General features: G+C 47.2%; 1 protein-coding gene across 1 annotated transcript; it reads left to right on the top strand.

Moving 5' to 3' along the window:
- Positions 1-213: 213 nt before the first annotated feature.
- On the top strand, positions 214-10,907 carry FTH1 (ferritin heavy chain 1). The gene is made up of 4 exons (XM_066583165.1): positions 214-414; positions 7,001-7,147; positions 8,429-8,554; positions 10,649-10,907. The coding sequence occupies exons 1-4, from the start codon at positions 313-315 to the stop codon at positions 10,805-10,807; spliced, it is 534 nt and encodes a 177-aa protein (XP_066439262.1). The 5' UTR covers positions 214-312; the 3' UTR covers positions 10,808-10,907.
- The last annotated feature ends 1,034 nt before the right edge of the window (positions 10,908-11,941 follow it).

Genomic DNA, 11,941 nt, shown 5'->3' with positions numbered 1-11,941 from the left:
TATTAAGCAGAGACATATTATCATTTTATTCTTCTCCATAAGAATAAATCTCTAATATATTTTTTTCACCATTAAAATTCCTATAACAGGGGGGAAAACGGCATTGCCCTAAACAAATATGGCGACCGCCTCCCATGTCACGTGCCAGGAGGTGGAGCTGTTTCCTTGGCAGCGTTTGGGACGGGTGACGTCACACCACGTATATAAGAGGCGGCAGGAGAGAGCTGCGTCAGATAGTTCGCAGTGTGCTTCGGAGATTCACCGTAGGTTCCCGCTTCAACAGTGATTGGACGGAACCAATCCACAGACACCATGAGCTCCCAGGTCCGCCAGAATTACCACCAGGACTGTGAGGCCGCCATCAACCGCCAGGTCAACCTGGAGCTGTACGCCTCCTACGTGTACCTATCCATGGTGCGTATGTACCGCAGTGCTCCTCTGCCATTATAGGGTTAATGTACGGGGGCGGAGCTGGTAGGACTACAAGTCCCGGCAGGCCGAGTGGAACAAGATTGTGTCCCTTCTACAGCCTAAGGGGGCGCGTGCTGCCTTGTAGAACTCCCCCACCGCAGGTGGTTGCGCCGAGGTCTGCGGCTCCCCCTCCCGTGTTGCAGTGGTTTGGTCCAGGCCTCCCGCCTGTGACTCCCCTGAGAGCTGTCATGGAGGCTTGTAGTGCTGCAGACTGATGGGTTTGGGGCTACAGATGACTAATGATCGTTAATTGTTTAATCTTATGCAGATCTGAAATAACCCCTTCGTGACTGCAATATGGCTTTTTGCTGACCTCACTATGCCTATGTTGTCTTATGGTGACTACTGACAGCCAGGTTTCTGCCATAACTACCAGATGCGGTGGAACCTCCACAACCTGCAGTTTAACCCTGTACATGCCACAGCCAATAGCATCTGCAGCAGATAGCAGGGAGGGGGCTCCTTCTGTCCCCCATCAGCACTGCAGGGATTGTAAGGGACCAATGGGTTCCTGTGGCAGCTGGATGCCTGTCTGCCACGTAATGTGGGCTCTGCAGAAGGGCAGGTCTAATGGGCTGCTGGCATCTTAGTAGGATGCACTGATTAGGTAATGCGGTGTACTATACTAGGGATCGATCGCATCTTCAAGTGTCCTTGTGTTAAAAAAATATATTAAACAAAGTCGTGTGGAGGGTTTATTTTTTTTCCCCTGAAGCCGAAATATATATATATTTTTTTCTCCCTCCCCCAAAAGTTTAAGCCTCCGAAAATTTCAATCATGCAGCCCCTAATGGGTATTAAATACGGCATCAGTAATGGCAATGGGAATATTACCTTTTCATGCATGGTGATTGCTATGAAAGCTAACTAATGGCGGGATTGTCTTTGCTTTCGGCCGCCTCCCATAAAACGATCCCAAAGTCACATGTAGTTATTACCAGTTTGAGGTACAACATGACCGTACGGAGCCCCGCTGCCGGAGATGATGGCCGGGGCTGGTGATGCCGATTACATGGCTCTACTTCAACTGTTTTTAATGTGCAGAAGTAGCAAATCTAAACCTGGTATCGCAGTAATTGTACCGATCAGATGAGTTGTAGCTGCCACAAATGGTAACGCTGTAGAAACCAATGCTCTATGCCCTGCCCCCCACTGTGGTGTCATTAAAGAATACAACTTATCCCCCCGAAAGCCCTTATGATGTCAGAGTTATGGCTCCTGCAAGGCAACACTGAATCACTTCTTTCCTGAGCTGGTCACTAAGGGGTTAAACCACCAGTGGCTTCTTGCCAAAGCACTGAATCACTTTCCCGCTGCCTGTATACGGAGGTCGGGGCCTGCCTGTATCTGGGGTACAAAGACAGCCGTGGGGGTCTTGGGGCGGCTTTAGGCCATCTTACATGGAACTACTGCTTAAAAGTCGACTCCTGTGATGTTCAACAACTCAGATGAGCCCCCCCCCCCCCCCCTGTATGCTCTTAGTGACGGCCAATACGCCTCTTTACTGACCTCACTAATGGGCTTGTAAACTGCACATACATCTTAAGGCATCTTATGATTTAACCCTCTCCAATCCATTTATTTTTTCTCACCCATTATCCCCAGCTCCAAATAAATTGGAGCTGGGAGAATGGGTGAGAAAAAATACATTTTCCCTGCACCCTCCTGATCTGACAGAGTTCAGGAGGGTGCAGGGAGGGACCTGCTTACCTGACCGGCGTCTTGTGCATTCTCCTTCTGCCTCCCGGCTCGGCGATCATGTGACCGCTGGGGTCAGGTGACACCTGGCGGTCACATGATCGCCGGGTCGGGAGACAGAAGGAGAATGCACAAGACGCCGGTCAGGTAAGCAGGTCCTTGCACGGTGCAGGCTCCCAGCTCGGCATTCATGTGACCGCCGGGGGTCAGGTAACACCGGCGGTCACATAATCGCCGGCCGGAATCTATGCATTGCATAGCGCTAATTGAGCGCTATGTAATGTGTAAAGCAGTGGGCAGAAAGGGTTAAAAACCCTTTCTGCCTTCTCCTCGGGGGTCCTCGATGACGACCAGTAAAGGAGTGCATCTGCACCCGATGTGCCTGACGATCGGGTGCAGATCCACTACTGCACTGCAGTGTCGGGCCTGCCCCGACATCGGAGCTGTGGAGGAAAATGATGATGTCGGGGCAGGCCCGACATTGGACTGGAAAGGGTTAAGGCTGTACAGCTCCGATGTTGGAAGACGTCCGTCAGGGTTCTCTTACTGTATATTGCCAGCCTCTCTGCTGTCGGAGCCTATCCAACGTGTCACCTCATGCAGTACTGGCTTTAGCCAGCAGATAGCGCCGTTGTATAGAGACCGAAAAAGAGTAAGCCCTCTAGGAAAACCAGGATACAAATTGGATTGGAAAGGGTTAAAAATATCTAGATAAACTTCCCACAGTAATCGTACCGCTCCACGAAGAGTCACTTGTGCTGAATGCCATAACACTACTCAACAATGGCAGAATTGCTGAGGGGCTCTTGTAATGCAACAATCAAAATGGGGTGGTCTTTAATGCACAAAACAGGCCGTCACTAAGGGGTAAAAATCATCCAGTCTGCCAGCTGTCACGTGCAAGAAGTGATGGTTCAATCAGCCCCTGAGCGAGCGAATGACCAAAGTGTAAACTACCGTTTCCCCGAGAATAAGACAGTGTCTTATATTAATTTTTTTGTTCAAAAAGGTTTAACTTTTTTTTACATGTATAGCTGCCTGGACACTATTTAAATTGACTTTTTAAATTAACTGTTAACAGGGCTTAATTTTGGAGTAGGCCTTATATTTCAAGCATCCTCAAAGCCTGAAAAATCATTTTGCATCCTCAAATTCTGGAAAATCATGCTATCTGCACATGACTGCATTTTACAGCAATTAATGGTGGTCATCGCTCGTTCCAACGATCTCCCGCTCTGAGCTTGTCTTGCTTCTTTAGGTGACTTGAGTCAGGGAGCTTCTTCTCATACTGACCCGGTGCTCCGTTCCTGCGGCGCCCCTGGCTAATCCATGTGCACAGCAAGTCTCATCAGAAGGCTGTGCCCACCTCTTTCATCTCTATGGAAGTGTGCCCACAGCCTCCTGAAGAGTGGTGCTTGCTGTGCCCACCTTCCCAATCTCTATGGAAGTGTGCACAGACTCCTGGAAAGTGGCACTGGCTCCTCCAACACTGAAGAACCCTGCAAGGCCAGGGTATTGGGCCAAGTATGAGGAAGCTCCAGGTCACCTAAACTAGAACAACTTGGCTTATGGTGCTTCTAGGTAATGACTGGTTCCCTTAAAGGGGTTGTCTCGCGGCAGCAAGTGGGGTTATACACTTCTGTATGGCCATATTAATGCACTTTGTAATGTACATCGTGCATTAAATGAGCCATACAGAAGTTATTCACTTACCTTCCCTGCGCTGGCGTCCCCGTCTCCATGGCTCCGTCTAACTTCAGCGTCTAATCGCCCGATTAGACGCGCTTGCGCAGAAGGGTCTTCTGCCTTCGGCTCTGTCCGGCAGCAGCGGCGTCCTGGCTCCGCCCTCTTCTACATGTCATCGCGTAGCTTTACCCCGTCACGTGTGCCGATTCCAGCCAATCAGGAGGGAAGGTAAGTGAATAACTTCTGTATGGCTCATATTTAATGCACGATGTGCATTAATATGGCCATACAGAAGTGTATAGACCCACTTGCTGCCGCGAGACAACCCCTTTAAGTGGGAGAGCCAAGTGTTAAAACACTTTGGTGTCTGCCAGCTGTAGGCCGAGCGTGGGCCGCACCTTCCTGCAAAGATAACCACCTGTGATTGAACTTGTTGGTCACCTGGCTCACAAGGAACAAGCTGCTTATTGTCACACTATCAAGTGACTAGTTGGATGATGGGTTGGCTTTCCATGGGGCAACTTCATGCCTGACGTCAGGGGGAGCAGGAGGTCCCCATATACACTAGATGGATCAGCTGGCTGTAGGGGGTGATCACTGCCTGGCAGGTATCGGTACACATCTGGTTAATGTCACTGGGCTCTGATGATCTAGCAGTGAAGGCCTCCATATGGCGGTTGGAGGTGTTGTGCAGGGTCTGCTCCCCACTATTGGTCTGCAGGCACACGGGGAGGCTCTGTGCCAGCGGTGGTCACTTATGGCTTTCTGTGTACCCTCGGGTGGTGGGTGATGCTGGTTGAGTCCTGCTCTGGGACTGTACACTTGTACGCGCCCCCCCCTAACGTGTTGTATCCTCCCCTGCAGACTGTTACCCCGCAGGCTTATTATTGGGTGTCTCCTGTTTATGCAGTTTTTCTTCTGCCCTTCGGGGCTCCGTTCCAGCGGATTATCTGCCTTTGGTCTAACGAGGCCAACTTGATATCAGTAGCCGCCAGATGTGGTTGAGTGGATCAGAGGTGAAGGGTGTGAGCGGGCGGTGCAGCAGATACTGATGCCGATCAATGTACGGCCATGGCTGACTACTGCGAGGACTCGTCATGTGATACTGCAGCGAAGAGCAGAACTCCAGTGACATCTCACTGACACTTATGTGGTTTAGGGGACTGAGCCACACGTCACATGTGTAGGAGTCGGCACTTGCCTAAAGAGTGTCAGATGGTGTTGGGTTCTGGTTGGTGTCAGCAGGTGACCTACAGATACTGTGACACTACTCCTGGCATATGACTGTCATGGTATGCTGGGAGTTGTAGTTTCACAACAGCTGGAGCCAAATGTAGACCACTGGCATGGATTCACAGGTCGGTGCGGTCATCCCTGTAACTGTTGCATCAGCTTGACCTGCAAGTGATCGGCATGTTGCATCGGCCCCAGGTAACCCCGCACTAGACACACCTAGGCTAACGGGTTGGACGTCTCAGCGGCTCCAGCCCTGCACATCTGTGAACCTCCTACCTCAACTGCAGCAATCAGAGGGTTAAACTGCAAGATGTGAACAGTGTCACAGCTTCCGGTGTGGGCCTAAGGTACAAAGTAATGACCTCTAAGAACGTGTGATAGGAGCGATGAGCACCCTGTGACTCTTTACTGCACTGCCCTCTGCTGGTCACAAGACATCACTGAAGCTCTGGTTACACCACCTCCACTCTACACTACATGGTGCTATAAGGATATACATGATACAGCAACTAATACTGGAGCCCAACAACTGGAGCTTCACATTTGGGCAAGACGGTAAAAGTTCTAGAACTGCATAAATGACAACTTCCAAAAACATTATGTGACGTTCTGTTGTCCTGCCCATTAACCCTCTCATGACCAACTCTCATTGGTGACCTGTGTCCAGGCTTCTTCCTTCCAGCGACAGATCTACATGAGGGATTGTTCTGCAGGATACGTTGTATTCAGCAGTACTATAGAATGTTTTAAATCCCCCACTACATTATAAATGGGGGCTTTTTTTCCCATGCTGCCATAAAAATGACATATCTTTATTCTGTGGGACAGTACAAGTACAACAATAACCTTTTTTTGTGGTTAACCCCTTACATGCCTTGCTTGGTATAGATCACAGCATCTAAAGGGTGTGAGGGAGCATGCTGTCTTTGGCCCTCTGCTACAATTGTAGACACTTGGTGGCATTACGACTGTCAGCATCTAGTAGCCGTGGTCCGTTATCTTCAGTCATGGTGTTAGCCGCCAAAAATGGCCAATACCTGCTGTGTATGATGTGGCTATCACTTTCAAACCCGCTCCATAGATGGTATATGCTGGGAACAGCTATAGACATCCTAACTATACAGGGTGCGGTTAGAGTGATAGGAAGGGGTTAAAATGAAGTCTTCAATAACATTAAGGATAAGGCCATTCTCACATCTTCTTACTGGGGTAATCGCAGTACACGGCTCCCATTGATTGAATTCAGTGGGACCTTGCAGACATGTGCTTAATTGCAGCGTGATGTTTTAGTGCGGTCTGCGCCCCCCCCCCCCAAAAAAAAAAAAATAACGTACTTCATCAGAATGATGGCGTGCGCTTAAACCTGTTGAAGGCAGTAACCCACATCCACAAACAGTGGTAAGATTGCTGCAAACCGCCCTGATCAAAATTGCACCCTTGTGCTGACTATGTGGGAGTGGCCTTAGACTTTACACTGGCAGGAACGGGGCATTCAGCGGTCCCACAAGGTGGGGTGACTTGTCTGGTAAGTCATCTGGCTTGACCGACTCCCTCACCGTTAATGCTGCTTATGATAAGTTGTGTAAATCCATTCCCTAATGTGATAACTTGGATACCTAGCGAGGTAGCTGGCTCATTAGGGGCTATAGATCGTTAGTGGGGAAGATCTGGAAGTGTGACAGGTGAAACTGTCTTCTGAAAACTACTTGGAAATCCACTCTGATCCCCTCTTGTCTAATGGGTTAGAGGGCCCCCTAGAGGCGGTCTCCCTGCTCTTCCTGTCATAAGCTGTATATGTAAACCAGGCAGAACTCCTCTCGCTCCTTCCTGACAGGAGACTCTTGGGGTCATCAAAACTACTGCAGCTTATAAATGTCATTCTCTCACCCATCTGGTCTTTCTCTTTCAGTCTTACTACTTTGATCGTGATGACATAGCGCTGAAAAACTTCGCAAAATACTTTCTGCACCAATCCCATGAAGAGCGTGAGCACGCCGAGAAACTTATGAAGCTGCAGAATCAGCGTGGGGGAAGGATTTTCTTGCAGGACGTCAGGGTGAGAAGAATAACTTGTTGTTCACATGTTGTGTGTAATTATTGACCAAATGGAGCTCAAGTTCAGACTTGTGCAATCTAACATGTAATAACCATGGCCTCATATAAAATGCCTGCCAAAGGTAGAAACGTGACCTTTAATAGCATTTTTTTTATAGACAAAATGGCTTTTTTGGACAGGTCGGTGGTGCAGGTGTGAGGTCTCCATAAAGAGGAATTGTAAAAGGCATCTCCAGGGCAGCTGTGTATTTACAATGTATAACTCTATACAGGCTGCATGTACAAGGGTGAAGGAATATGCAAGGTCAACTTGGCCTCATGACTTCCTACCTGGCTTGTATATACAAGACGGGGTCTCAGTGCTCATAATGAACACTTTCTGCAAATGGGTTTGACCTAAGAGCAGGCGGCCATCCCTACATCCCCAGAGCATGTGCACCTTCACCAAATCCCCTCCTTGCATTCCTCTGTCACAGGGTGTTCCCATACATTCTGCTGTCTGATCTGTCATGACACCTGTAATCTAGGATTAAGCTCAACCCTGCAGATGTAATGCCTACAGTCCTCTTAAACGTTAGAAGCCATCCTACAAAGATGCCCCGACCAGAAATGCTAGTGAAGGTGCTACTGGAGTAGGAAAAACTTGGCTGCTTGGCACAAGTCCTTGTCTATGGCAGACCTTTATAAAGCTCAATGCCAGAATTCTGGCGTAAGCAAAACTGCAAACGTTCACACCTTCTCAGCTTTGTCGGTCTTGCAAATAAGGTAAAGTGGGTGGGGCTTGTCAGGAGGGGTGTGGCTGTCAGACCAAACGACAATCCTAATAATAAAATTCCCCTGATGCGCACAACCTGCTTCAAGTTGTAGGTAGATTTCTGTTTTGCTCTTTAGTTCCCCTTTTTAATGCTGTACAACTGTGGCCTCACTTACATAGGCATGCTGACTTGTTCTGCGTGCATTTTGTTTTTGTTCCTGCTCAGTGTGCATCAGGAATACAAGTTATGGTAGGACACTGACATATCTGGTGGCTGCTGCTCTAATGTCCTGGGTGCATATGTAAGGCACACCACTGTTTACATTGTAAACTGCAAGACAGGAACTTGTGTGCTGCTCATCAAGCAGTCCAAGGAGTGATGTGATTATCGGGTGGCATATGTTGACTATATAGGATCTACAGTCTTTTACTTGAAGTACTTCTGTAATGTTTGATTATACTGAAGAGGTAGAAGCTTCCTGTGGAAAGTATTGATTTAAATGTCGTCTTGGTAACTTGTGATTGCAGAAGCCAGACCGAGACGAGTGGGGCAGTGGCCTAGAAGCCCTAGAATGTGCCTTGCAGCTGGAGAAGAACGTTAACCAGTCCCTCTTGGATCTGCACAAACTGTCTACAGATAGGAATGATCCTCATGTAAGTATTACAGATCCATCCTAACTACTGAGCATCCACACATGGATGGGCCATATTGGGGCAGCATCTACTCCAACTTGTACCAAGAGCTGGAATGCAGCATTTAGTTTCCTAATACTTTGCTTACAGACACATCTATAGAAGACACAAAGCTTTAATATAGAACCTCTCGCTATGTAGAATGCTGTTTAATAGAGGGCAGTAGTCTAGACAAATGTGTGTGTATATATAACATTTAATCACATCACGCTACCCCAGGGCACTTGCTTCAGCATCAAAATGTATTCACACTGACTCTGAAGCAAAATGTCAATGTCTTGCAAGACAGACTAAAGTGTAAAATTCATATTTCCAGGAAGTCTTGATGGAATGCATCTGTTTAAAATGAAGCACTAAAACATTATAAACGGATATTTCAATACACCTCTTCACAGCAGTCATCAACAGGCATTATTCCCATTAACCTCTGTATGATGCATTGCAATAGTCACATGGGTTTCCCAGCTCTGCAGTCTGGCAGCTGGGCTCCAACACTAATGGTCAGGGACAGAGTTGGCTCTGGTCTTGGCATTTTAACACTTTGCAATCCAATTTTGAATTCAGGGTTTCCTAGGGGCTTTCTCTTTCTACCATTATACAATAGCACCATCTGCTGGCTAGAGCCAGTACTGTGGTATGTGACATGCTGGAGAGGCCCCCGACAACAGAGCGGCCAGTAATTTACAGTAAGAATACCCTGCCGGACATCTTCCGACATCGGGGCTGTACAGCCTTCAATCAGTATGTCTTTAGAGGTCAGACAGTGGATTGGAAAGGGTTAATACCTTGGATGCTGCAGCATCTAAGACTGACAGGGTTTCCCTCTGTCAACCTTCAATATTTCCCAATGATGCAAGGTGCTAATGGGTTGCTATAGCAGCAGGATTACTAGCAATGAACTCAGTTCAAAGGCCCATTTAGACACAATGATGAGCACATAAGTTGCTCACAAGCCATCTTTTGAGCAATAATCGTTTGGTGTAAATGTGCCCATCTTTCAGCTTTCTCCTGAACGATCCTTTTCAGTTCTGCTTGAAAACCATCGCTCGGCAGGACCGCAAGTTGTGTTCTGCCTGGGAGTGCTGACTACAGCTGATTGTTCGCTGCAGAGCTGACAGCTGAGAGAATGCAAAGGGGAATGGAATCGGGGGAACAGCAGGTGATCTGTTCCCTGAATACAGCTCCTAGCAGCTCACACGCTACTAATAGACACTAGAAACCTGAAGTAGTTGATGCAAAATGACTGCTCAAAAGCCATCTTTTGAGCAATCCTCTTTGCAGTGTAAATGCACCTTAACAGGCCACTGTAGAAACAATGGTTTCTAACCAAGTTTTTAAGACTCAAAGTGAAGTTTAATAAGTTAAATACAAAAAAGTTAAAAGCAAGCAAGCCCGCCTTCCTTACTAGATTAAAAAAATGCCACTTTCAGATGACCCATAAAGTTGGCACATTTAGGCTGAACAGTGACAGTCATGGCAAAGATAAACCTGGCCACAATTACTAACTCTGCATATCTCTCCACACCACAAATGGTAAGCTCAGTCATGTGAATCGGCAAATGGTAACATTACAAAGTACAGCTTGTCCTGCAAAAACCCACAGCTCCATTAATGGAGACAAAATATTCAGGGTCTTAGAATGTGGCAATACAAAAAATACACTTCATTCTTACTGTGCAAAACAAATCCTAAACTTGGCATCAGTGTAATCATACTGGCCCACAGAATGAAGCTTGTCAGAGTATAAACCCAATCACCAATATACTATGTATAATGGGGATGCCACTAAATAACCTTGTTCTGCACCAACAGGCACTCATGACTGGTGATGTGAAGTCATGGCTCTCAGAATGCAATGAGAAATATAGATAAGCTGGTTTGTCATTGGGGCCTAAAATGACCTGGTCTTTAAGGGGTTAAATACCCTTAAGTCTTTGGAGCTCTTGCACCTAGTTTTCGGCAGTATAGGAACCCTGAGACATGCTGCACTTCAGTATCCCTCTAGCCATACTGATCCTACACAAACATGATACTGATAACTTCTTCTCTTCACAGCTCTGTGACTTCTTGGAAACGCACTACCTTGATGAGCAGGTGAAATCAATAAAGGAACTGGCTGACCATGTGACCAACCTCCGGCGAATGGGAGCCCCACAAAATGGCATGGCTGAATACCTCTTTGACAAACACACATTAGGGGAATCCCACGACTAGATCCCTCCGGCGTCCGGCTTGATGTGCTTTCCTTTAATGTATGTTTGTGACATTTATTTGTTTCTTGCTATATTTTGCCACCAATAAATCTCTTCTACTAGTTTCTTTGATTAGAGGTCTCCTTAATCTAATATCTTGCTGCATTACACTCCAGTATGGACTTGTCACTTGCACTGCTGTATGGTACCTGCTCACATAGGAGGCCATAACACAAGCTGAGCATAAGGTAGGTGGTCCAGGATATCTTGCATGCAGAACCTCTAGTAAAGGCTGCAGGCTTCACTTCTGCATGCAAGCCGTAAGGCCCAATGTCCACAGGCAGAATTGAGTTGGGGAATTCACACAGGGCGCCCAGACATGTGTTCACAGCTGCATTAAAGCATGTGGATTTGTTTTGCAGACTTTTCGGTCAAGAAAACAAATCGCAGCATGCTCCACTTCAGTGCAGGTTGTGCAGAGAGCTTCTATTGAAGTCAATGGAAGCTGTCCAATCTGCAGTACACAAAATAGAAGACCTAGATGGGTAAGCGGTGTCCTCAGCTGCAGACAGGGCCTGATTTCACTGCAGGCTCCCACATGTGGCATGATCTGCTTGTGGACATTCAAACTAGAAGCAGTGGTGTAACATGAAGCTCTCAGGCTCTTCTCTGCCCTGGCCTTAACTTATATGGAAACTTAAGTTGCTGCCACCATTCAAGCCAATTAGGATGTAGAGTAACTTTCACATGAGCTGTTGAGTTATGGGGACACCAAATTTAATTGGTTCAGATCTCAAACACTAAACCCAAGTAACAAAGAATTTCAGCATTTTGAACCTTTTCATACATAACACATCAGGCAAAGTGACATTTTGGAAGTTCTGACTGGGTTCTGATGGGGCTTTCCTCATGCTGGTTTGCCTAGGCTATTGTGATCAGGTTGAACTTGTACTGATCTCCTGGGCACAAAGGTCTTCCTATGCCACCATGTAAACGCCACCAATTTGAGGTAAACTGGCATCTTAACCACTTTTAGATCTATACAGTTTTTCTGATTGTGCAAAGTATGGGCTTCCTGCAGGGTTTATACATGGCAGTGAATGACTAGAACAGATGCAGTATAAAGTAGGGGGAAGGAGTGCAGCAGCTTGAGCTT

The sequence above is a fragment of the Eleutherodactylus coqui genome, chromosome 11 (assembly GCF_035609145.1).
Source record: "Eleutherodactylus coqui strain aEleCoq1 chromosome 11, aEleCoq1.hap1, whole genome shotgun sequence".
Lineage (NCBI taxonomy): Eukaryota > Metazoa > Chordata > Amphibia > Anura > Eleutherodactylidae > Eleutherodactylus > Eleutherodactylus coqui.
This window is presented reverse-complemented; position numbering and strand designations above follow the sequence as displayed.

Excerpts from the sequence above, each read along its gene's own strand:
- FTH1 (XM_066583165.1), top strand. The coding sequence starts at position 313 with ATGAGCTCCCAGGTCCGCCAGAATTACCACCAGGACTGTGAGGCCGCC. Across the intron at positions 415-7,000 it reads CCTACGTGTACCTATCCATG|TCTTACTACTTTGATCGTGA; the intron begins GTGCGTATGTAC and ends TTTCTCTTTCAG. Across the intron at positions 8,555-10,648 it reads CAGATAGGAATGATCCTCAT|CTCTGTGACTTCTTGGAAAC; the intron begins GTAAGTATTACA and ends TTCTCTTCACAG.